The sequence below is a fragment of the Telmatherina bonti genome, assembly GCF_933228915.1.
Source record: "Telmatherina bonti genome assembly, chromosome: 6".
In the NCBI taxonomy this organism is placed as follows: Eukaryota; Metazoa; Chordata; class Actinopteri; order Atheriniformes; family Telmatherinidae; genus Telmatherina; species Telmatherina bonti.
In genome coordinates this window covers 17,984,391-18,009,635 of record NC_136624.1, presented here as the reverse complement: position 1 = coordinate 18,009,635, position 25,245 = coordinate 17,984,391, and the positions used below count along the sequence as shown (strand labels likewise).

General features: G+C 40.2%; 1 protein-coding gene and 1 long non-coding RNA gene across 2 annotated transcripts; one reads left to right on the top strand and one right to left on the bottom strand.

The window, feature by feature from the left end:
• Positions 1 to 1,028: 1,028 nt before the first annotated feature.
• LOC306757353 lies at positions 1,029 to 14,955 on the bottom strand. The gene is made up of 3 exons (XR_013771350.1): positions 14,818 to 14,955; positions 5,143 to 5,334; positions 1,029 to 1,161 (listed from the first exon to the last, which is right to left on the bottom strand). It is a non-coding gene; the product is annotated as an uncharacterized lncRNA (long non-coding RNA).
• On the top strand, positions 11,238 to 24,488 carry osgn1 (oxidative stress induced growth inhibitor 1). Its single transcript, XM_079242360.1, has 8 exons — positions 11,238 to 11,366; positions 16,509 to 16,571; positions 17,540 to 17,676; positions 17,759 to 17,950; positions 18,322 to 18,413; positions 20,538 to 20,737; positions 20,850 to 21,193; positions 21,372 to 24,488. Exons 2-8 carry the CDS (start codon positions 16,514 to 16,516, stop codon positions 21,963 to 21,965), a joined length of 1,617 nt encoding a protein of 538 aa, XP_079098486.1. The 5' UTR covers positions 11,238 to 11,366; positions 16,509 to 16,513; the 3' UTR covers positions 21,966 to 24,488.
• The last annotated feature ends 757 nt before the right edge of the window (positions 24,489 to 25,245 follow it).

Here is a 25,245-nt window from a genome sequence, read left to right as displayed (position 1 = left end):
GCCACTTTCTCCTCTACTGCTGGACAATAAAGGATAGTAGATCCCACACAGTGTTAAAAATACAAATGTAAAAAAACACTTGTGTTTGGATCACAATGTATACAAATATGTTGTACTGATTCCATTTGATTCCATGGTGACTGTTCCTGTTTAAGTGGTGTGGGGTCCAGCACTGCAGCTTCACGGCTGCGTGGTGGGGCCTTGGGTGCCTGAGAGTTGGGGGATTGCTGTGGTGGTGGCCCCTATGAGCATGCAGGGACTGGATCCTGGTATTTGAAATGGATGTCCCCATTTGCTTAGTAAGGAGGCACAAGTGGAACTTAACCCTACCTTCAGGGTAATGACAGAGTAAATTTATGATATCTATCATCAATTCTGACAATGTTTGAAGTTCTGCTTGTCAAGACGCTGAAGGATAGCATCTGTTAATCCCAGCAGTTTCCATAATGCTGTTTGAGCCCCACAGCAAAGTGTTACATCACAACCAATCGGTAGGCCTCTCTGCACATAGACAGAAGTATTACATAATCTTATTTGGATAATATTTTAATCTAATTGTCAGCAAACTCTTCGAACCAGGGTAACCAGACAGCAGCTGTAATGGAGAGACGGGGTGAGGACTCTGACGGGGTCAGGGGTTGGTTCCCACTCAGTTCCAAAAGTATGAGCATGAACATAATCAACAACACAGCGAGGTTACTGACTGTAATCTCAATATTCTAAGCCCCTTTTAGCAATGTGTGAATGCTGGAAGCTGGAATCTGTTTATATGGAACTGCAAACAAACTTCAGAAATGCATCATCTCAAAATTGATTAAATAAGTTATATTTTGAATACCTTAATTATGGTTCAGAGTTGTTTAATGGAATTATTCATTGGAAAAAAAATCACTTTTTGTGAATCGTTTAAGGTTTCTTGTGATCTTGGAAACTAACTTACGAAATGAAATGAAAATGAAATGAAAAATACTCTATTAATCCCCAAAGGGAAATTCAAAATTGTAGTATATAATAATAATTAATTTGAGGAGGTCTTGTTCCGGAGGCTGCTGGCAGGAATGATCTTCTGTATCTTTCAGTCTTGCATCTGAAAGATGTGAACATTAAAGCTGGGGTAGGTGATCTTGCAGGTGCAGTGGTTCTTCATCCTGATAGTAGTCTCTACATTATAGTCATGAACAATAAGAAATATAGTTAAACCCCACAGTTTCCTGTAAATCTGTAAAAAACAATCAAAATGTTTGGGCAGAATTGAAGTTCTTCATTTCTTACACACACACACACACACACACACACACACACACACACACACACACACACACACGCACACACACACATATGTATATATATATATATATATATATATATATATATATATATATTAACCTGAAAGTCCCATAAACACCAAAATGATTCTATATTCAGAAAATTATTATTTGCAGCTCACATCAGTACATTGTTTTGTGGAATACTGGATTTTCATGATGCATGATGATGCTTGAGGCAGATTATACTGCTCACCATCATCAGCAAATTCTGTAAAACTACATTTCTCAATCCATTTAAGATAAACTTGTTTTAATTAACCAGATTTGAGTCATTATCTGTGTGTACCATACCAGCACAGTGTTCAGCAGAGAGTCCAAACTATACATTTTTTATCCATTTTTTTTTACTGTGCTCATCTCTTAAAATGGCTACATATTCTAGGACTTAATGATTCAAAGAATATGTTTAGTATTTAATCTAAAGTACAACTTGTGTTTGAAATCTCACAGCCATCTGCTCTGCCCATGGTCAGTTTAAGTGTCACATTGGTGCAAAGTATTATCACACGTTGTGCACTGCTGTTTTCTTTGGGTGAAGTTTTGTGGGAAGTTTAAAGCTTGCTCCATGTCTGGACACCACTGAACCATCACTTGTCTCTGTCTTGGTCAAATGTCCTGTCTGTTCCTGGAAAAGGGCTCAGGAGGAATGCTTTGTGTACATTTAACCCTTCAGAGGCTCTTTTGTTTGGCCCTGATCTGTTCATAGTCAGCCTGTGATCTCTGCTGTTAAAAGCAGATCCCGTTGGCGCTCAAACACCCACTGACAGACAATAGAAAGCTTCCTGGACAGGATTAAACAGTGACTCACAGACTCGCACATTTTCCCAAAGGCTTCTTTACATTCATTCTGTCCTCCATTCGTGACAAGTACTCAAATATTCTCATAAAAAAACAGTGAACCTCGGTGAAAACATGTCAAGTTTCCATCAGCAGGCACTGACAAATTTTTCTCCCTCACAGGAACTCTCCTAGCACAGAATAATCAGACTTTTTAGCATTTTCTCCAAAGTTTCATCCATCCATCCATTTTTTTTTTTTTTTTTTTTTGGCTGCTTACCTGTTTTAGACAGATTTTTTTTCTGTTTGTTGGCCATTAGCTTGATTTTGGAAAAATTTTCAGATTAAATTAATTTTTTTCTGTGAATTTTCCGGGTCAGCAATGTGATAAATGCCCTTGTTTTCTTTAGCCAGCTGTGCTTGTCTAGTGTTTATGTTTGTAAGAGGAGGCGCCAACAGTAATATTAGCATGACTACAGCCAGCTATAATTTACTTTTCACCCAGCTTGTTTGGGCGATCTCAGATTTCTTGAAGGTCAGTGCCATGCAATGGAGGAGATCACAACTTTTAATTTTTCTTTTCTTGTTTACATTTAGATCACTGAGAGCAACTCTGCTTTGGTCAATAAATGTTGGGCGTATTTCCAGTTTGTCATTGAGTGTGTGTATTTAGCATTGGAAAATGCCGTAAGCGTCATGAATTATTATGACAGAATGTTGTACCTAAAACACTATTTGGTATTATTAAACCAAACAACATAGTTATGTTTTCCTAAACTTAACCAAGCAGAAAGCATCATATAAAGCAGTGATTTTCAACCACTGTGCCTTGGCACACTCGTGTGCCGTGAGAGATTATCAGGCGTGCCCTGAAAAATTAACCAATGTCACCTAGTTGGTTTAAAAAGCAGCTCTGTGTTCATCCAAACAGGCCCCAGTGAAAGATTATAAAATTCCTTCTTCTTGTGTTCATCTGATTTCTATTCAAGAGGCTTTGACGAGATGGACTTTATATTAATAATATAGACTTTTGGAAAAAAAAAAAAAAACATTTTGGTTTGTGATGTGCCTTGTGATTTTTCAGTGAAAAAAAGTGTGCCTTGGCTCAAAAAAGGTTGAAAATCACTGACCTAAAGTAAAAAGGGAGTGGAGGAACTACCGTTATGGATGTGAAGGAACAGCTGTGCCTCCTGGGAAAAACCCTGTAGGACACAAGCACACTGCAAAGGCGTTACACACACTTAGCCCAGTCTACCATATACATGTTACCTAATGCACACAAAGATGGTTTTTTTAACTTTTTTTGTTACTTGTGTTTTAGTGTTGCAGCATTTCATCAGACATTTACACACATTTCCTTCTGTTCTTCAAGCCTTAACAGCCAAAAGAAGTCCGCATCTGGAGGATGGAGAGACTGAAAGATGTTTTAAGTCGCTTTTTTATCACTGTTTTACACATTGCAAACTTATTTGGTTGAAGTTGGGCTTTAAAACTAAGAAGGATAAACAGACATAAAAGATTAAAAAAAACAAAAAGAAAACAATGCAATTAAAATATTCTCCTGGAGCTCCGGCTGCCTTGTTGGCACATCAGTAGAGCCAGTATAACAGCACTTAATCACTTCCAGTCGGGATTCATGATCGCTAATTCAGTTGCTCTTCTGATTACTTTTGTTGCTTCCAGCCACACACCGTATGTCATATGAACGGAGGAGTTTGACCAGTTTCATATGCCTTATGGATTTATTCTGCAAAGAGCTGTTGTTCCCATGATGGTTTCGTTATTTTGTTCCAAAAGCACATTAATGTCAGCCGTTCTAGCTCCTTCTGTAATGTTGTGTCAGCATAGCCTGTTTCAGGTCACACTGACACAACCTTACTGTTACACACAGGAAATGAACTCCTGTAACCATGGTGATCTCCTGAAAAGACATTGCAACATTACAGGATCCTTTCAGTGCAGGTGAGAAGGTGTTGTCCTACTTCTTCAGACTTTCTACGAACTCTGATCACATGGTGTGTTATCATTATAATCAAAACGTGGAAGAGGAGTTATTTTAAGAAGACAAAGTGCAAACAGTGCAGGATTCATGAGACACACATCACACAACCGTCTTGTGATGGTGAAGAAAAAGAAGACAGACTAAAAGTTTGAGGCTAGTTCGACTTTTGTTGTAAGTAATCAAACTCATTACTGGTTTTTTTTATCCTTTCTTTAAGTATTATTTATTATTTTCCTACATGTTAACTCTGATCTGTGATGTTTTTATTTTTATTATTATTTATTTATTTATTTTAAATTGTGTATTTTATTGCTTCTTACTATGTCCTTATTTTGTTTTTATTCCTTTATTTATTTTTTATTCGCCTTACTTTTTATTTAGTCTTAGTATCTTTTTTTATTTTATTTTATTTTTTTCCAGTATTTTGCCTTCCCGACACAGTTATGAGGTTGGGACAGCGCCTCCTGAGACACAATTTAATGTGTTTGAACAGATTATCAATTTAAGGCGATATAAGTAGATTTTTTTAAAATATTTTTTTTGGTTTTTAATGTAAAGCACTTTGCGTTACATTTTATTGTATGAATGGTGCTTAAATAAAAGATTGATTGATTGATTTTTTGCGGTTAAGCTTAGAGCTAGTGCATGTTAAGAGTATCTTTCCCCCTTAAAAAATAATGTCATATTTCAGCTAAGTCGTCGTTTTTAAATTACATTCCAGCTTTTTAAGTTCCATTAAAGCATTAAAACTTTAAAGTAAAAGTCTAGTAGAAAGGCTGACACAATCTTGGAGGAATGCCATTATGGTGAGAGCCAGCTCCCTTTTTTTTTTACTCTCCAAAGAGCCTCATCAGTGAGTGAAAAGAATGTCAGAAACTCTGGTATTGAAGGGCCGGTGTCCTGCAGGTGTGGGATGTGTTGCTACAGCAACACACCCGATTCAAATGAACGGTTATTGCACAAAACAAGACAACAAGCTCTTGCAGATCCGTTTTGTTTGAATTAGATGTGTTGCATCAGGAAAAGATCTGATACCTGGAGGACAACCGCCCTCAGGAACTGGAGATCCTTGTGATTGGTGATCATCTGCCTGTTGTATCATTGTGGAAAGAGCCAGAAGCCAGAGCCATGGAGACCAGAGAGTTGCAGCAGGTGGTCAGTAGTCTGCAGTGCGCCAAACATTCGCAGTGACACGTTATAGATGACAACACCAAAGTGTATGAAACACTACGGAGAAATGAAAATATATAACCTATCAACTTTTATTCTGTTATTTGCATCAGTGGAAAAACACAATATGAGCACAGCACATGCACTCTTCGTCCTGTGTAAATATAGCATCATAGAAGACAACACCTGAAAATAAATTCAGTCTTATATTTTTTGTTTTCATGTTTTACTGGTTATTGATTCTAAAATGTCAATGTAATGATAAAATAAATGTTGGACAAGAATAATATGCAGTCTGATGTGAAGTCAGGTCAGACAGTCATTTGGCAGATGCTTTTATCCATGGTGACTTACAAAACTGAATGAAAATATTAAATCGACAGGTGTACTAAGTTATTGATACACATCAGTTGTAGGAACCATGACTATCAACAACATTTATATACTTTTCATGTGCTGGTGTACAGAAAATTTAATGTTGCTGTATCTGCAAACCTGAAGAAAACTCAATGAATTACTGTTTAACTGAAAATAAAAAGACAAACAAAGGGGAGAATAAACCCAACAGGAATTAAAGTACGTGATCAAACAAAATGTGCTTCTTGCATCAGCTTAGCTTTAATCAGATAAGGACATTTTGAGGCTGTTGGAAAACTGACCTAACTCGGTTTCAGACACCACTCTGCCTGAAGACCACCGTCTAGAAGGACAAACAGAAGAGTTCCCACTCTGCTCGCATTTCCAACCACAATCCGCACCCCTGATATATCAACATATTCACTCTCAATACAATGATTCTGACTGAAAATTTAATATTTCTGGGAAAATGAGCAATGATAATAAATAATACATTATCAGGTCATCTTATTTTATATGAACTGTGATGTAACAGACCTCTAGCAGCCATGTTTGAAGAGCTGATCTGTGTGAATGCAACCAACCTCAGACACGTGATGACCTTTTTAAAGAGCCAGTCTAACCAGCTGCTTGTGCTTTGACCTGAACTTTTGTGGAATTACAAGATGGCCTGCCTAATTTCAACATGTGGTGTTGATTCACAGAAGGGAAAGTTGCTTCTTTCAGGAGTTACATGTTGGAAAAAAAGGGAACTCACATTTAATGTACAAAATGCGAATGTGTCATGAATCCCATGGTAACATTTTTAGCAATTTCATATACTGGCCAAGAAGGTTTAAAATAATATAGTTATTTTGTAATTATCTTAATATATTTATTCTTTAAAAAGAATAACCAACATAGCTTGGACCAGAGGTTGGACCTGTGCGGCACAATTAGGAATTATTAAAAGGGAGTTGTTTTTTTTTTTCCTTTTTCTCTGTCACCTTGTGCCTGCTTAGGATGGGGGATTGGATCTAAGTCAACATTGGATGCAATCCTTTGGGTTTCCTTGACTAGGCTATTAAATATGAATTCTCTAAAACTGATGAGTCGTTAAAGTGTCCTGAGATGGCATTGTTGTGAAGTGGCAGTATACAAATAAAGCTGAAATGACTTGAATACCAAGTCAGTACTAACATGACATGGGATGATTATTGCCAACATGACTCAATATGCCAGGAACCAAACAAAAGATCACAAGAAAACAAATTGTGAGAAGTGGATAACACCAATTTCAATGTAAAACTGGGAATCATAAACGTCCATAAGACCTGGTATAGTGTTTTTGTTTGTTTTTTTTTACTACTTTTGCCAAGGAGGTTACGTTTTTGCTTGTGCTTATCTGTCTGTTTGTTAACATTTTAATGCAAAAACTACAAGGCAAGTTTTTGTTTATCATTTATCTTCTGAGAATAGATCTTCGTCTGTTGCTCGAAGACTGCTGGGATAGGCACCAGCATCCTTTCATCGGACTAAGCTGTTAATGAATGAATGAATGAATGAATGAATGAATGAATGAATGGATCTTTGTCTGCATGAGATTCCTTTCGTTTTTGGGTGTGAGCTTGATGGAATTATAGACACAGGAATGTTGACAGTATGGGTGGAAATGAGTGGCTTGGCAGAGGTCTGGACTCTGAGTGCTTAGTTAGGTACAGTGTATAAGCATTACTGACATATCTGCAAGCATATATGTCAAGATCAGCATATCTCTCTGTTACCTAAGTTGACTGAACTAGATATTCAGGATCTGGTAAGATGAAACCCTGCAGAGCATCATAGAGAAGTAAGCAATCATTCTGCAGAAATATGAAGAACTCAGTCATGTCATGCAGACGAGTACATGCAAGTCAGGAAAGAATGCTGGCAGAAAATGGCCAACTATTAATGTATAAATTCTACAGATTATACAATATTAATTCATCAATATAAACAGAAAATACAAGCGGCAGCAAGGGGCGGGGACCCTGGCGGTCCGATCCCCGGCTGCAGAAGCTGGCTCTAGGGACGTGGAACGTCACCTCTCTGGTGGGGAAGGAGCCTGAGCTTGTGCGCGAGGTTGAGCGGTTCCGACTAGATATAGTTGGACTCACCTCGACTCATGGCTTGGGCTCTGGAACCAGTACCCTCGAGAGGGGCTGGACCTTCTTCCACTCTGGAGTTGCTCATGGTGAGAGGCGCCGAGCAGGTGTGGGCATTCTCATCAGCCCCCAGCTTGGTGCCTGCACGTTGGGGTTTACCCCGGTGGATGAAAGGGTAGTTTCCCTCCGCCTCCGGGTGGGGGGACGGGTCCTGACTGTTGTCTGTGCTTATGCACCGAACAGCAGTTCAGAGTACCCACCCTTTCTGGGGTCCTTGGAGGGAGTGCTGGAGGGTGCTCCTTCTGGGGACTCCATTGTTCTGCTGGGGGACTTCAATGCTCACGTGGGCAATGACAGTGAGACCTGGAGGGGAGTGATTGGGAGGCATGGTCCCCCCCCTCTGAACCCAAATGGTGTTTTGTTATTGGACTCCTGTGCTCGTCATGGATTGTCTATAACGAACACCATGTTCCAGCATAAGAGTGTCCATATGTACACCTGGCATCAGGATTCCCTGGGCCGCAGTTCAATGATCGACTTTGTAGTCGTATCGTCGGACCTGCGGCCACATGCCTTGGACACTCGGGTGAAGAGGGGGGCGGAGCTGTCAACTGATCACCACCTGGTGGTGAGTTGGCTCAGATGGTGGGGGAGGAAGCCGGTCAGAGCTGGCAGGCCCAAACGTGTTGTGAGGGTCTGCTGGGAACGTCTGGCTGAGTCCCCTGTCAGAGCGAGCTTCAACTCCCACCTTCAGCAGAGCTTCGAACATGTCCCGGGTGAGGCGGGGGACATTGAGTCCGAATGGGCTGTGTTCCGTGCCTCTATTGCTGAGGCGGCCAGCCGGAGCTGTGGCTGCAAGGTCGTTGGTGCCTGTCGTGGCGGTAATCCCAGGACTCGTTGGTGGACACCAGCAGTGAGGGATGCCGTCAAGCTGAAGAAGGAGTCCTATCGGGCCTTCTTGGCCTGTGGGACTCTGGAGGCAGCTGATGGGTACCGACGGGCTAAGCGGCATGCGGCTTCGGCCGTTGCCGAGGCAAAAACTCGGGCATGGGAGGAGTTCGGCGAGGCCATGGAGAAAGACTTCCGGACGGCTTCGAGGAGATTCTGGTCCACCATCCGGCGGCTCAGGGGGGGGAAGCAGTGCTCCATCAATACTGTGTACAGTGGAGATGGGGTGCTGCTGACCTCAACTCGGGACGTTGTGGGTCGGTGGAGGGAATACTTCGAAGACCTCCTCAATCCTACCAACACGTCTTCCCATGAGGGAGCAGAGCTGGTGGACTCAGGGGTGGACTCTCCTATCTCTGGGGCTGAAGTCGCTGAGGTGGTCAAAAAGCTCCTTGGCGGCAAGGCCCCGGGGGTGGATGAGATCCGCCCGGAGTTCCTTAAGGCTCTGGATGCTATGGGGCTGTCCTGGCTGACACGCCTCTGCAGCATCGCGTGGACATCGGGGGCAGTACCGCTGGATTGGCAGACTGGGGTGGTGGTCCCCCTTTTTAAGAAGGGGGACCGGAGGGTGTGTTCCAATTACAGGGGAATCACACTCCTCAGCCTCCCTGGTAAGGTCTATTCAGGGGTCCTAGAGAGAAGGGTCCGCCGGATAGTCGAATCCCGGATTGAGGAGAAGCAGTGTGGTTTTCGTCCTGGTCGCGGAACAGTGGACCAGCTCTATACCCTCTCTGGGGTCCTGGAGGGGGCATGGGAGTTTGCCCAACCAGTCTACATGTGCTTTGTGGACCTGGAGAAGGCATTCGACCGTGTCCCCCGGGGGCTCCTGTGGGGGGTACTCTGGGAGTATGGGGTACCGGACCCCCTTGTATGAGCTGTCCGGTCCCTGTACGACAGGTGTCAGAGCTTGGTCCGCATTGCCGGTAGTAAGTCGGATTCGTTTCCGGTGAGGGTTGGACTCCGCCAAGGCTGCCCTTTATCACCGATTCTGTTCATAACTTATATGGACAGAATTTCTAGGTGCAGCCGATGGGTTGAGGGGATCCGACTTGGTGGCCTCAGGATTGGGTCCCTGCTTTTTGCGGATGACGTGGTCCTGTTGGCTTCATCTGGTCGTGATCTCCAGCTCTCGCTTGAGCGATTCGCGGCCGAGTGTGAAACGGCTGGGATGAGAATCAGCACCTCAAAATCTGAGACCATGGTCCTCAGTCGGAATAGGGTGGATTGCCCTCTCCGGGTCGGGAGTCAGGTCCTGCCTCAAGTGGAGGAGTTTAAATATCTCGGGGTCTTGTTCACGAGTGAGGGAAGGATGGAGCGTGAGATCGACAGACGGATCGGTGCGGCGTCTGCAGTAATGCGGGCTCTGCGCCGGTCTGTCGTGGTGAAGAAGGAGCTGAGCCAGAAGGCGAAGCTCTCGATTTATCAGTCGATCTACGTTCCTACCCTCACCTATGGTCATGAGCTGTGGGTCGTGACCGAAAGAACGAGATCTCGTATACAGGCGGCTGAAATGAGTTTCCTCCGCAGGGTGGCCGGGCTCTCCCTTAGAGATAGGGTGAGGAGCTCGGTCATCCGGGAGGGGCTCAGAGTAGAGCCGCTGCTCCTTCGCATCGAGAGGAACCAGTTGAGGTGGCTCGGGCATCTGGTCAGGATGCCTCCTGGACGCCTCCCTGGTGAGGTGTTCCAGGCACGTCCCTCGGGGAGGAGACCCCGGGGAAGACCCAGGACACGCTGGAGGGATTACATCTCTCGGCTGGCCTGGGAACGCCTCGGGATCCCCCCCGCAGAGTTGGCAAATGTGGCTGGGGAGAGGGAAGTCTGGGCTTCCCTGCTTAGGCTGCTGCCCCCGCGACCCGATCCCGGATAAGCGGCAGAAGATGGATGGATGGATGGAAACAGAAAATACTGTGAGCATTTTTTTTACAGCTTCCTTAGTTCCCTCCTTTCCGTTTTTTATATTTCATTAAGTACTTTCTAGGCTAATTTTCATTTCATACGCAGAGCTTTTTGTACATTAAAATAGACAACAGTAAAATATGTTTAAGTGTTTATGCCAGAAAAGAGAAGCACAAAGATGGACATAAACATGCAATAAATTAAGAACTTTCTGAATTTCTTGTTTGCATTTGCCTCATGTGGCATTTAATATATATTCATTGCCGATTATGTTAGGTGAAGTTAATGTTTTCCTTCAAATGACATCCCATAATCTTGCACCTACATCTTTCTGATACGACGCCTTTATTTTGTTTTTGGTAATCAAATGTAGTATAATAAAATAGACAAACTTTTTTTTTTTTCTTATCTGTGTAGAAGTGACCAGAAGCTGGTTTGCCCTGGTGTCGGCATCTGGCATGCATAGACGATCTTTGTAAGTTACGACAGCAGCGCTGGAGAAGAGGCGGGGCTATGACGCGTCTGTGCCCAGACCGGCAGTTGATTGGTTGGCGGACCGGGATGCCGGAGCTCTATATATCTGAATGAGCGGCTTCTCACCGCACTGAGAGTCTCACGCAGCACATGTGCGGAAGACGACGAATGAAAACCAGACGAGGAGTTACAGAATGACAGACTGAGAAGCTGCTCCGAAGAAAAGAAGACAAAACCCATATCTACCCAAAAAAAAAAAAAGACGCAGAGCTTGATCGCCAGAACGCAACTGTGAGTAGTATCTTTTTTTTTTTTAAACAAAATTTTCCTGCAGGTTTACGACAGGGAGGATGGACGGGCCTGCGGCCGGAATGGCGATATTAAGGGCTGTTTCATAGCAGGCGTGGGCTTTAGGAGTGCAGCTGAAAGAGGGCAGGTCTCTCTGCCTTCAGCTCATACCATCATGACGTTCTTCCTGCAGCTTACAGGCGGCGGGTGGGTGGTCCACTCTGCAGACCGGACAGTCTCACGTATCCAAGTCACACTGTGGGACCCCTGCCAGCGTCGCGTGCTAAATTTAGACAATAGACTCATTTGATAGTATTTTGATAGATGGACTCTTCCGGGCATATTTGCAGGAGAATGCACTTCTTTACAATGAAGGTTGTAGAAATATAAGGTTTACACTCCCCTACAAGTTATAGGTCCATTTTCATTTATGAATGTTTTATTTGCTAAATTCTTACTCATATAAGAGTTCCAGCCAGTGTAACAGCATTCATGTATTATTACTTTTGAATTAATGTAAAAAAAACTGTCAGTTTGAGTCGGGCTTGTTTTTTCCAGATACTGTGTGTTTGTTTACTCATCTTACTACAAACTGATTTACATACTTTTGCATTTGCAAATTTTAGCAAATAGTCTTTTTCTTTGTAATGCAACAACATAAATAACCTTATAGTATCAGTGTTTTTCCTTGCTTCTTGTAAGCATGAAGTTTCATATCTGTGTCCTTGTCATATTTGTGACGTTATTTGAAACACTATAAAGTAATTCAAGTATTCTCAAGGTTGAAAATGTAAAAACACTACATTAGTTGTAAATATTGTGAAACCTTTATTTTATCAGTGCACTTCTGGATTTGTAAGTTGCTTGTTTTGTTTGTTGTTGGTTCCTCAGAAGACACAGGATTTATAAGAGACTTACAGGATGGAGGTCAGAGGTTACAGGTTGCACATAAGATCCTGAAACAATCATGAGCACTAACAGTGCATCATTTGCTTCTATAATGGCAAAATTATGGTTACTTTTAATCAGAACAAAAGGCACCCAGTGCATTGTATCCGACCTCAGATTTATCCTTGAATTCTCATAAATTATGAGATTAACCACTCAATCCAAGAAGTCTTAAAGTGTAGGAAGAATGTAAGTAACAGGCTTGGAGAGGTGAAGTTGACTATCTTGTCTTGGCCAGAATCCCAAATGCAGAAGCATTCAACAAAAAACGTGAGTCCTGCCAGTCTGGATTACTACACACCGGTTTATGTGGCACAAACTGGCTCCTCTGTGGGCTTTGGCTGACTTCACAGACTCCAGCAGGCCTTTTGTCAATCCTGCAGCCATGATTAAAATCTCATTAGCCGTCTGGTCAGTGCAGATGGCAGATGGGCTGGCCAGCACTCAGGGTGACACTAGGTCGGCATCTGCACAGGTTCGGAGGGTTAGTTAGAGGCACAGTTGTGTAAGGTGTTACATAAAATAAGATATAAGATGAATAAGACTCTGGCTTTTAGCTGTATTTGCAGGACAGAAAGAGGACAAACAGGAACATCCACTGCTGCTGCCTTTTAATATTGCTCTCAAATGTCTCGCAACACTTGGCAAAATTAGTTTTTTAGTAATCTTTGCTTTCTTCTTTCAGTAGTTTGTTCTTAAATAGAAGTTAAAAAAAAATAATGAAACATGCCAGAAGTAATAAGTTATTTGATTTGCAGAAAAAAAACCAGAGAAAGTCCTTACGAACATGTTTGATTGTTATAATTTAAGGCTTATGTAACACTGAGCTTACATATTTCCCTGTGCACACACACCGTCACACCCATTCTTGCATTCATATAAGCTGACTTCCAGTAGTAACTGGTGCTGTCATTGTTGTCATAGCTTTGCTAATACATTAATTAATAGATTAATTATATGGTACAACGGTTGAGGGATGAGTCTCTCCTTAATGTAATTTGGGGTTGTTAAAGATTGTTTTGGTTCGCCATCAGGTCTTTAATTAAAGCAATTATTTTTTGATCAGCAAGCTGAGGGGAGACTTGTTTGGCAAGTTTGGCCGCGAGATAGTTTTTTTCTGATATTGTTTTAAAATTTATTTGAATTTATAACTATATTAACTATATGTAGTGGCTGGTATGCAATAATGTGGAAGAAAACACTCATCAGACATGATGAAGACAGAGAAAAAGACAACAAGCAAAATGCATGATCCATTATGTGAAATGTTGTGTGCAGATAATACTGTGTCTTTCTTTTGACCTGTTTCTGCATTATTACACTGTTTCACACAGAAAAACAAAGAGATCAACAATAAAGATCAGGACTTAGTCATCAAAGCATCTATAGCAGGAACACTGAATATATATATATATATATATGTATATGTATATATATATGTATGTATATATATATGTGTATATATATATATATGTATATATATATGTATATGTATATATATATGTATATGTGTATATATATATGTATATGTATATATATATGTATATGTATATGTATATATATATATGTATATATATATATATGTATATGTATATGTATATATATATATGTATATATATATATATGTATATGTATATATGTATGTATATGTATATGTATATATGTATGTATATATGTATGTGGATCATCAATTATTATTTCCCCATACTCAACAGGAATAACTGTTTAATTCAATAAGATTTTTACAGCGCCAGTTCAATACATCTCATGATGCTGTGCAACATGACGATGTTTTGTCTGCTGCAGCCCGTTTATACTAAACATGCCTTTTGAGTTTAGGGTCTCCAGTAAAAGTAAATGAGGACAATACAACATAAGCTGCAAAAGCAGCTTGTTTTTGTTCAATCTGTACAGACAAATAAGGATTTAATTTCATTTCTGAAGTGTAGGACTCAGAAATCAACCCTGTACGGTACAGAAATGGTGTTTGATCAGAATCATCACTGACAACTAAAATGACGCAGCTGCACTTTTGTAAGTATAGGATATGTGCAAGTAAATCAGTTAGACTCCAGAGACTGTTGTTGTTACGGTGAAGAAATAAACTAAAGTTTTTATGGCATGATGCTGGTACCGCTACTGGGTGGCAGCTGGAGCAAGAAAACACCTGCTTGGACCATTTTTGCACATTAATAGGTTTGTGTGGTTTGCATATGCATGTTTATTTTTTCAAACTTTCATTGAAAATAGCTAAATCCGCTTTACTCTCTTGTTTTGTCTGTAGAATTAAGATCGGAAACAATGAGCTCCACTGACTCTTGACTCTGCTTCCACTGTAAATTCGGTCTTGGTCATTTTTCCCAGCTGGAAAAATCATGCATTTTCCTTCCAAAGAATGAAGGGAACAAATGATCAGATTAGCTTCACAAGAAAATTCTGCGACTAAGGCTGCACGCAATGCTCAGCTGCATGAGCGTATGGGTGTATGTGTGCTATGTCAACCTACTCAGCTCTGGGCCAGACGCCAGCCTCTTCACTGCTCTTATGTAATCATTTTACCGCCGTCTCCCACGTCTGCTTGTCTTCATGTTCTGGTTCATTCCTTTCTCTTTGTTTCTCCTCCTTCTTCACCTTTTCTTCTTTTCTCTCTCCTCTTCTGCTCTCATGTGCACTGTACACTTAACTTTGCCCCCCCCTCCTTGCCTTCTCTCTCCTCTCACATTTCTGTGTTTGTTTGTGTAAGCATGACACAGCAGTTTGTAGGGAGCAACCGGGCGCTGTGCACAGCTGACCTCAGATTGCCCGGCCCAGCCCTGTTAGTGGTGTACGTGCATCAGATCTGAGCTGACATCATGATAAATGGAGCACAGCCACTCAAAATACTTCATATAAATAAGTTTCAATATACGAGAGTTGATCCAAAGACATGATGAGAATAAAGTCAGAGCTTTCTTTTTTTTTTAAAATCTGCTACTTCTTAGATTTGGCTTGGCTGCTGCATCTGTGAAACATGAGTCTTTGTGCAAGGAAATAATGTCCAAGGTCAAGGTTTTAGGAAAAAATGAAGATGATTCCCACTAATAAAAGAGGGTCAAATTCAGAATAAACAATTACATATTTGTATCTGCCTCACATTTTCTTTAGTCTTCCTGTGAAATAAGAGCATCGCGTGTTGAATGTTATAGGGTTATGAAGGCTTTTTAACCTCCTCTGATTGGCTGAGTAAACTGTTGTAACATACAGGCTGCACATGAGTCTTTCCTCACTCTTCTGGTGACACAACTCCACGTAGTTCTGCTTCTGTGCAAAAACTAACGAAATGAGTGCAGTGTCTGTCGTCTATATAAGGGGTGGGCAACTCCAGTGCTGCAGTCCTGCATGTGTTTGGAGTTTCCCTGCTGCAACACAGCTGACTAAAATAAATGTCTAATTAGCAGACTTGTGCAGAGTTTCATGTCAAGCTCAGCACAAGTCTGCTTATTATTGATGTGTGTCAGGTGTGTTGCAGCAGAGAAACTCCTGCCAGGACCGGAGATGCCAACCACCAAAAATTCACAAATCTGTATTATAGAACAAAGGAAATCTCTCAAACATGTTTTCCATGCTGATATTCTGTGGTTTTAACTTAACGAGACATATATAATACATGCAGTTTCTGAGACATTTGGCCACACTGTACGGTAAAAACTTTGTTCAAGATCCTGTGAAACACAATCTGACTTTTCTCATCTGGCCCTTCACGGACATCAGAAAGCTAAAGATTAAACTGTAGGAGTTTTGACATATATCATACATATATATTTATATATACATATATAATATACATATATAGATGTCACATGGTAATAAATAGTAAATATTAACAAATGTGGTTTTTTTTTTTTTTTACACATTTTGTTTAAGGGACAAATAAAGAACTTGACCTTTTCTGAACATTTTTTCATGGTTTGGGTGTTTAAGGGTTAAAGCCGCTGCATGTGTTCTATCTGAGCGCCTTTCATTATTGAGGTCATGTTGCTGTTAGACTGTGAGGTTGCACAGGGAAGTGTGTGCAGTCATGTAAATGAAGTGACTCACTGGTGATACTGGACTTATGATTAACTAGTTTTGTTTCTCCTTGTCTAAAATTTAAAAAAAAAAGAAAATTGGTGGTGGAGTTACTGTCCAGTCATAACAAAAGTCTCTTCTTCTTTGCAGTCAAGATGGCTCTTCAAGATAAAGAAATTGCATCTGGAGAAATTTTGCCTGCAGTGATTATTGGTAAGTTGTTTTGATGTGGTTGTGGGAGAACCCTTAAAGAGCAGCAGGGAGCTTTGATAGTTGGTATTTTGTGCCACTTAACAGGCAGCTGTTAAAACAATGCAGCACACAAAATAAAGACTAATTTCTGTAACCGAAAGATTGGCATATTGGTGTTGTGCATTAACCACAACTTACAGATTGTTACATAGCAAAAAACACGATGCTGCAAGCTGCCAACAGATGTTTGTCAGACGCCACACAGCTCATCAGAAAGTTGAGATACTACACCACAAACCTGCAAAAAAAAACCATAAAATATTTTCATATAAATCAAAGTTCATTTGTTCTTCTTTCTTTATAATGTGTGACGGTTTGGAAAGTGAATGTATGAAAACCATTCGTCCTGTAAACATGCATGGTAAGGTTTAGTGCTGTGTGCCTGCATTTGCTGAGTCATTGGCTTTAATATGAACTGCATTCAGATCTGCTGAGTCATGCTGGATGACCACAAAACTTTAACGTCACATTCACTCAATGTCTTTTCAAATGTAGTTATTTTACTTTTTATACATTGAGCTTTTTCTAATTTGGGGCAAAAATATTGGAATTTGTCACTTTTCTATTGCTTGTATGTGTTGTCATTTATTTATTTATTTTTAAAGCTTTAAAGCTCAAACATGTTTTTCATCTTCAAAACTTTTTACTCTATTAATATATATTTTTAAACTTCAATTTTTTTAGATAATAAAAACAAAGATCATACAACCAGGGCAAATATAACAAAATATAGGTGTAACTATAGCAACCAAGTCCGGACACAATATCCACACAATAACAAGCCTATTGAACTTCAGGTTGATTGCAAGTGCAGTCAGAAACCAATTAAATTAATGAGCTACTCCTTAACAACGCCACCAGAACTCATCTCTCTCTCCCTCTCTTTCTGTGTCTCTCTGTCTCTCTCGCTCTCTCTATGTGTTTCTCAGGTAACGGCCCATCAGGAATCTGCCTGTCATACCTGTTGTCAGGTTACACTCCGTACCTGTCCCCTGAAGCATGGCACCCGAACCCCCTACTGCACAGCAAGCTGGGGGAGCAGCCTCACCTGTCACTGCTGGAGCAGGTCATTTTTAGTCTGATATTTCCTGAAAAATCCTAAATATTTCCAGTGCCTCATGGTAACTCCTTTCCCTTTCAACATGCAGGATCTGGAGTACTTGTGTGAGGGCTTGGAGGGACGGTCGTCCAATCCCGTCGCAGTGCTCTTTGACTCGCTGCTGCTGCCTGACAGTGACTTTGGATTGGACCACACCTCTCCGCTGGAATGGCGATATGAGCCGGAGCGTGCTGTCCCTCACCTGGTGCTTGGAAAAGGCCCGCCTGGAGGGGCTTGGCACGTATGTAGCCAGTGTGATTTTATTTACTGATTATGATGAAAACAGATCTTGACACCTTTTGTATTTCTTTCTTAAATTTTGTGTTTTTAAATGAATGTCATCTATTGAGCTCTTCTTGTTGTTCCTTCTCTAAATATAAATGGGACAGCCACACAACATGACTTTGCCTTTTTAATAGTTTTAGCATTATGTGCATGGATTAATTTTGTTTCACCCTGCAAGCTCATTATTTGTACACCCTGCCCTTTTGATGAAAAAAATAACGTAACAAAAGCACACTAGCATCTCATTTAAAAGAAGAGGATAGCTTTGAACTAAAACTTTTGGTCAGTAAGTCTGTCTGATGACACTTTCTTCTGTGGTGTTTCCAGGCTATGGAGGGCTCCATGCTGACTCTGAGCCTGGCTAACTGGATGGAGCTTCCTGGACTCAAACTTAAAGACTGGATGAGAGACAAACGCAGGTTTGATCATAATTGAACTATTTTATTTTGTTCATAATGCAACAAGCATAATGGAGTGTATTTATCAAGCTCAAAGACCAAAGACATTGAGACATCTTAAAAAAAGAAAAAATGTTGTCATCACACTGATTGACCTTCGTTTCTCGAGTTTTTATTTGGGAAACTAAAAATAGGAGAGAAGGAGTTGACATTTTTAAAATATGTAATCAGTAATGTTGCTTTACCAACTGAGTCAAATAATAAAAATATAATTCGTGTATGATCAATATCTTATTTTATTATTTTTGTTGCTATATTTCTATGAAATGGCAAAAGTTGTTTGAAGTAGTTTTTGCATTATTTTGAAATGGAGTTATTCACCTGAGAAGAAAATATCTTTTTAGTAAAGGCCCATGGTAGCAAAAATGAAGTAATATAATTCATGATGAGTTTAAATTTTTTATACAAAGTCAATAGTAGCTGAAGCAGCCCACGCTCCTCACATTTTCCTTGGACTATTGCTATAATGACTCGATTTAGCAACAATTTATTTTAAAGGTTTTAATATTTCTTTGTGACCACTACTTTGTTCATCATAAGCTTGTGAAACGTAACCACCTACTGATAACCGACTGTTTTAATTTTTTTTTTCTTTTTTTTTTAAAAATAGCTAGTGGAAATGATGCTCATTAGCATTTGGCTAACTAGTAACACTTTCAGTTCGTATGAAGGACATGAGTTAGGCCCTGTCTCAATACCCACACGACCATCTTTGTACCCCTGAAATGCTCGCTTATATTAACAGGTTTGAGCGTTCAGTGTGTCCCAATTCTCCAGAGTGGGTGTAAGCCCTGTCCCTTTGCAGCCTCAGTCCACACTTTGTACAAATCATATTACCTATAATTTATTGCTACATGTGACATTTTCAATCAAAAATGAGGAAAACAGGTGATGTTTGGTGATCGAGCTCCTGTGCCTGTAGTGAAGGAAAAAAAAAGGCCTTTTCAACGACATCCCAGTAGCCACAACATTGATCACCTGCACAATGACGAGAGTCTGGCTTATGAGCCTCCTTCTGTGCCTATGCTCTTTTCTTCTCAAAATGGTTGTTAGCTGAAGTTTAATCATCATGTTCAGCTGCAAAAAAATGGACACAAAAGTCGCAGAAATTACACAAAGGCCCAAGTAACCATCACTGTCTCAATTCTGCTGTTTTCCCCACACTTGTAACCTGTACACTCAAATCTTTAACTGCACGTCTACCAGGTACACACTTCAGAGAGGACCATAGGTTGTAGTGAGGGTATTGGGACAGGGACATTTAAATCTAAATATAATCATATTGTGAGATAAATTTGTTAGCCAGGCCAAAACTAGTGTCTGTTAACCAACAAACAGCCAAGTTAAAATGAACTTACTGTCAAACTAACCCTACAGACAACCTCACTGTTACTGTTGCTAGCTAACAACCTGATGCTAAACACTTATAGTCTGATAAAAACCTGAACATAAAAAGATATTATTAACAGAAAATGAAAGCAAAAGTTACTAATTTGTAACCAGAATATTTGTTTTAAAAGACATAGAAATGACAATAAGACATGGCTATATTTTAAACAGCGTAGCTAACTGAAAACAACTAAAAGAGAAACAATACTTTTCTAAATTAGCTAAATGTGTCAATGGATTGTATGCTACCCTGATGTGGTAGTGATGTTTGATTAAAAGATGAACTCCTCAACTGGGCTAAATATGTCATATTGGTCCATGTTCTTTTATTAGCTAGCATAGACAGTAAGTGGGCAGAAGTTACAGTCCTTAGAAGGTCATTTAAAAGCTAAAGAACACCCACTAGCTAGATTATGTATTACTGTCTCTCGAGTTTGTTTTCTAAAATGACTCCTGTATGCCACTTTATTGACATAATTTGGCTGTTTGATTTAATAACTGTGACATTATGATCTAGACCTATATACATTTTATTAATCGCTTGTAGGTTTTTTTTCCATCAAGTTCTTCAGTAAGTGTATTGATTTTATTAGATTGCTTTGTATATGTCAGGCATCTGTCCAGAAGCACCATGTTTTTTCCTGTTTTTTTGTGTATGTTTTATTAAAAAGTATTTTCATGTTATTTTTGTTGCAGAAATTTGAGAAATGACCGCGCCACACCGGCGGAAATAGCCTCCTACTATCAACACTACGTTTCCCAGATGTCTCTGGAGCAGAACTTTGCCTGTGGGACCACTGTTACCTCAGTAACCAGGCAGCCTGGCAACCAGGAGGGTTTGCCCCCCTGCTGGAAAGTGACCGGTGTGCAGAGGAGGGAGGGTGAAGTACTTGGAGGTAAGAAAACACTCCTGGTCATTGCTACTGCTTTTTTTTTTTTTTTTTATAATCTTTTTAAATAGAAAAATGTAAATTTTCCACTTCTTGTTTCTTTTTTTCCTGCTTCTAGATGGTTCTTCTGTTTCAGAGGAGGTGCCTTTCTCCTTGTTGGCCCACAAAGTGGTGCTGGCGACAGGCACGCATGACATCCCCGCCAGGCTTGGAGTGGAGGGAGAGTCACTGCCGTTTGTCTGCCACTCTTTCTGGGAGCTAGAGGCCGCCATTTCTCGTGGCGAGCTCGACCCGACCTCAGACCCAGTGCTGGTGGTGGGGGCGGGGCTTACAGCAGCTGACGCAGTCCTTGCCGCCCATCATCTTAACACACCTGTTTACCACGCCTTCAGACGCTCGGTCACAGACCCAGGCCTGATCTTCAACCAGCTGCCCAAACTGCTCTACCCTGAATATCACAAGGTGAGGAGAGGCTGGTCGACGATGCACATCTTCCCATCTTAACTTGGGGAGTTTAGAATTTTACGTTTTCATTCATCAGTAGCTGTGTTTGCTTTAGTTTAGTAGTGAGCACTTCAACCTCCTATTTAAAACCTTCATTACTTAACATGGGCTGTGTCTCCCATGCTTTGGCCTCCAGGTTCATCAGATGATGACCCAACAGCAGCACCAACTCACCCCTCCACTGCAGGAGCACGCCAGGAACGTTGAATCTCACTCCACCCCTTCATCCTCACCCCTCCCACCTCCATCCTCTTCCAACAACTCTTCCTCCCCCTCCTCCTATCCCGGTTACCTGAGCTTCCCACACCACAAAGTCGTTGCATTCCAACCAGACCGAAAGTGCATCCTGGAGTCCGACTCCGGAGAACAGACAGTCGTCCAGGTCTCCAAAGCGCTGGTTCTAATCGGCTCCCATCCTAATCTTTCCTTTCTTGAAGACAATGGTCGCTCGTTAGGCGTCAACCCAGAGGAACCGATCTCTTGCCGAAGGAACCCGATCGAGGTGGACCCATTCACGAACAGGGTGATCACTGCAGAAGGGCCGGGCCTTTACGCCATGGGCCCTCTAGTCGGCGAGAACTTTGTCAGGTTTCTGAAAGGAGGAGCGCTGGCTATCGCTAGCGATTTCACAAAGGGACAGAGTGCAGGAGGAGAAGAGGAGGTTGTTACCACAGACACATGGCTGGACAGGCGAGTTGGCACTCAGAGAGCCGTAGAGGTTCTGACCTAATAGCAGCTAATACACGGCAATGCTCTTAGTTAGGAATCTTTTTAACTTTTATAAAAGAAATCTTCATCACATTTTCTTCAGTACATCCCGGGTGCTGGATATTTTTATAGCTTTTAAAAAATACAAAATACCAAGTTCCGTGGCAGTTTTTCTACATCTATATGCTGAAACATGCGCTGCTACATCTTTAAAAAGCTAAATCAATCTGACAACACCGACTTGGCTGCAGATCTACCGTTCATACAAACAATGCAAGATCAGTTATTACGTTAATCAGCATCATTTTTTACTCCCAGTGAAAAATGTTTAGCAGAAGCAGTGGCGGTGGGTGTGTTTTCCACATTAATGGTGCCAGCTTTGACCCTTTATAGTCCTTCAATTTTTGCCTAAAATGGGTTTTATAGTTAAATAATTTGTTGCGGGGCAACTATTTCACTGGGCTTCTTTAGCTGGACCCTTGCTGATGGACCAGTACTGTTATGGTTGCAGTATCACATCTGCTGCTGGGGTGCAGTGGGGCTTCAAAGATAAACTGTGTAGACGACTGGTCAGAAAAAGTGTTTGCTGAATCTACAGATCTGGTTGTAACCTGGGGTTGTCTAAATCCTTCAAATCTCCACAATCCTAGCCTTCCAGTGGTGTGTAACATGTGGAGGTGCTTGGAGGGGAGCAATGGGTTAGCGTTCAATCCAAGCTGAATATCCCTACAACACTGTAAAAATGTAAACATCAGAGAAAGTAAAGCACATTACGGAAATTTATAGGTTAAGAAGCACAAAAGGTGTAATCCCTCTCTGAATGTGCATTTCCCATGAGCCTTTGCAGTTTTTCAAACCTGCTACTGTGACTCTGGAAAAAGTCTTTAGCAAACAAAAGCTTTGTCAAATATTATTGTTGAACTTTAAAAGTAAATGCATCTCAGGTGGCTCCAGAACGTAAGACTCCAGATTAAGTTTCCCAAGATGCAATGCGCAAATCTTTTTTTCAAGGTTTTGCGGTAAATTTGGCTCTATTTTACCAGACTTTTTCTTTTTCTAGTTTGCAATGACATCAGTCTTTCAATGAAAAACTGAACAGGTTTCAGCATTTTCCACTGTAGTCATCAGTCATTTTGCATCACTAAGTTCCTATGAAGATTTTAAGGTTAAATGGGTAAGAGATTCATTCTTTGCCAATATATTTTTTATCTGTTTTTATACAGCTGATTTGATATTTTATGAATCTGTGGTACTTTTATATTTCCATGTTGGTGCGATTTTTTTTTTTTTTTTTTCCCATTATGTTACTGTATTTACTAATTAACTTTGCCATTTTTTTTTTAACATTAGGAAACAATTTTATACATAATGGAAAACATTTTGTCTCATTTTTGTTAGGAAATATGTTCATTTAGCAGCTTTTATGACACTGGAATTTAGCTTTTTATATATTTGGTGCCTTAATGATCCACTTCTTTATTAATCAGGCTAAAAGAAAGTGTAATCTGTTGAAATGTTACTGTAATTTTTAATTAAACAGATTAGATTAATATTTATGCAGAAGAAATTAAGCACTGAAACTTTTCATGTTTTGCTTGCAGACAAAAACATTTTTTTTTTTTATCATAGAAATTCCTCTTTTGTATTCTTTGTAAGTCATTGTGAGATATTTAACAGAATAAATCACAGGGTTGCCTCCTGAAAGACTTAGTAATACTGCACACACCTTGTTTTGGTAAATATTTTCAGCTCATGAAAATCGCACTACTTCCTCAGCTGCCTGTAAATCTCAGCTTCAAACTTCTTTGTTTAATTTGCTGAAACTGATTTTTTTTTTTTTTTTTTTATATATATATTAATGGGATCTGTTTGTTTTCTGCTCTCAATGTGTCAACTGCTGGTGACGTTATTATATTTTGTTTAATTTCAAGAAAAACACTAGTTCTTGCATTAGGCACTGCATTTAAACTAAAATTAACCAAGAGAGATGTCATTTTGTGGTTTTATATTTAATACTACATTCAACTCTGCAGTAATCAGACATGAAAACTTTTTTTTTTCATTGACTAACAAAGTTATGATGTAAAAGGTATTGTTTTGCATGAAGTTGCAATCTGATGTTTTGCAATAAAATCCATTCAGTCACACACTGTATCAGTGATTTAAACTGGGTTTAAGTCATATTTTTTCTGCTAAAATATCTGTCTGTTTCTAGTTTTTTCAGCTAAACAAACATTTTTAATCAACTTGTTAAAAATAAAAACCGTAGTAGAAGAAACCTGTAAGCAGAAACGCTGGTGTGGTGATGTCGCGTCAGCTGAAACTGAACCGTGGTCCATCGGAGCCGATTGTGCCTTTTAAAACTCATCACTTGCATTATTTTTAGTTCTTTTACACGCCGAATGAAAACGCCTTCTTCTGAATGTCTGTTCTGATGCAGTAAAACTTCTATCCTGTCTGTTCATTGTTTTGTAAAAACAAGGATTGAAAATGATTTTCCATTTGTTCTGTTAAATACACGTTTTCCCTCATTTGTACACAACTTTCCAATAAACTGGAGATCTAAATCTGATGTTTTCTTTTTTCATTGTTATTGTGGATGACAAGCTCGGCATGAAATATCTTCAGTTCTGCATCACTGCAGGTTGCAGATGGCAAGTTTAGAGAGATTTAGCCTATTTTAGCATTTTATTTGTAATTTATTCACATTTTCAGTTTCATCGATTAATTTTTCTTCATCTTGTGTTCATTTTTTTCAATATTTTTGACTAAATCTTCATAAAATTGTCTTCAAAATATATGGCTAAGACAGGTTTCTCAGATGTTTGGTTTAATTTATTAGAGCGCCTGAGAGCATCTTTGTACCATCCAACAGGAGTCGCTGAAGTCGCTGCACGGCTGCCCTGTACTGACCTGAACTGACCTGTAGCACTTCTGGAAACAGATACTGTATTCTCAGCTCACAACTGCTTGTTTGTGACTTTGATTGTATATTCTATTTCTCTGCTAAGATTTACAATCTTTTTACACATTTTCATTGTTTTATGTTTTCTTTCTTCTTTGGAGTGATAATCCTGGTTTTTCTACCTTTTGAAAAATTTGACAAAATTTCTAAAATTCAATTTTTTTGTAAAACCATGAAACATATCACATCACAATGTTACAAGTTTTTACGGTAAAAAGGTGAAACTTAAATTATAACGTGATACTTTTGGTAGTGAAAAGGTGGAATATAAATAAACAGTTTTCTTTTATTGAGGGAGCTGTGTAGTACAAGGCAGCTCAGCTCAGAGTTCTGATAG

What these genes read in the sequence shown, in the direction of transcription:
- osgn1 (XM_079242360.1), top strand. Translation starts at nt 16,514, where the DNA reads ATGGCTCTTCAAGATAAAGAAATTGCATCTGGAGAAATTTTGCCTGCA. An exon ending in ACCTGTCACTGCTGGAGCAG is followed by an intron (nt 17,677 to 17,758) that starts GTCATTTTTAGT and finishes TTCAACATGCAG; the next exon opens with GATCTGGAGTACTTGTGTGA. An exon ending in TGGATGAGAGACAAACGCAG is followed by an intron (nt 18,414 to 20,537) that starts GTTTGATCATAA and finishes TTTTTGTTGCAG; the next exon opens with AAATTTGAGAAATGACCGCG.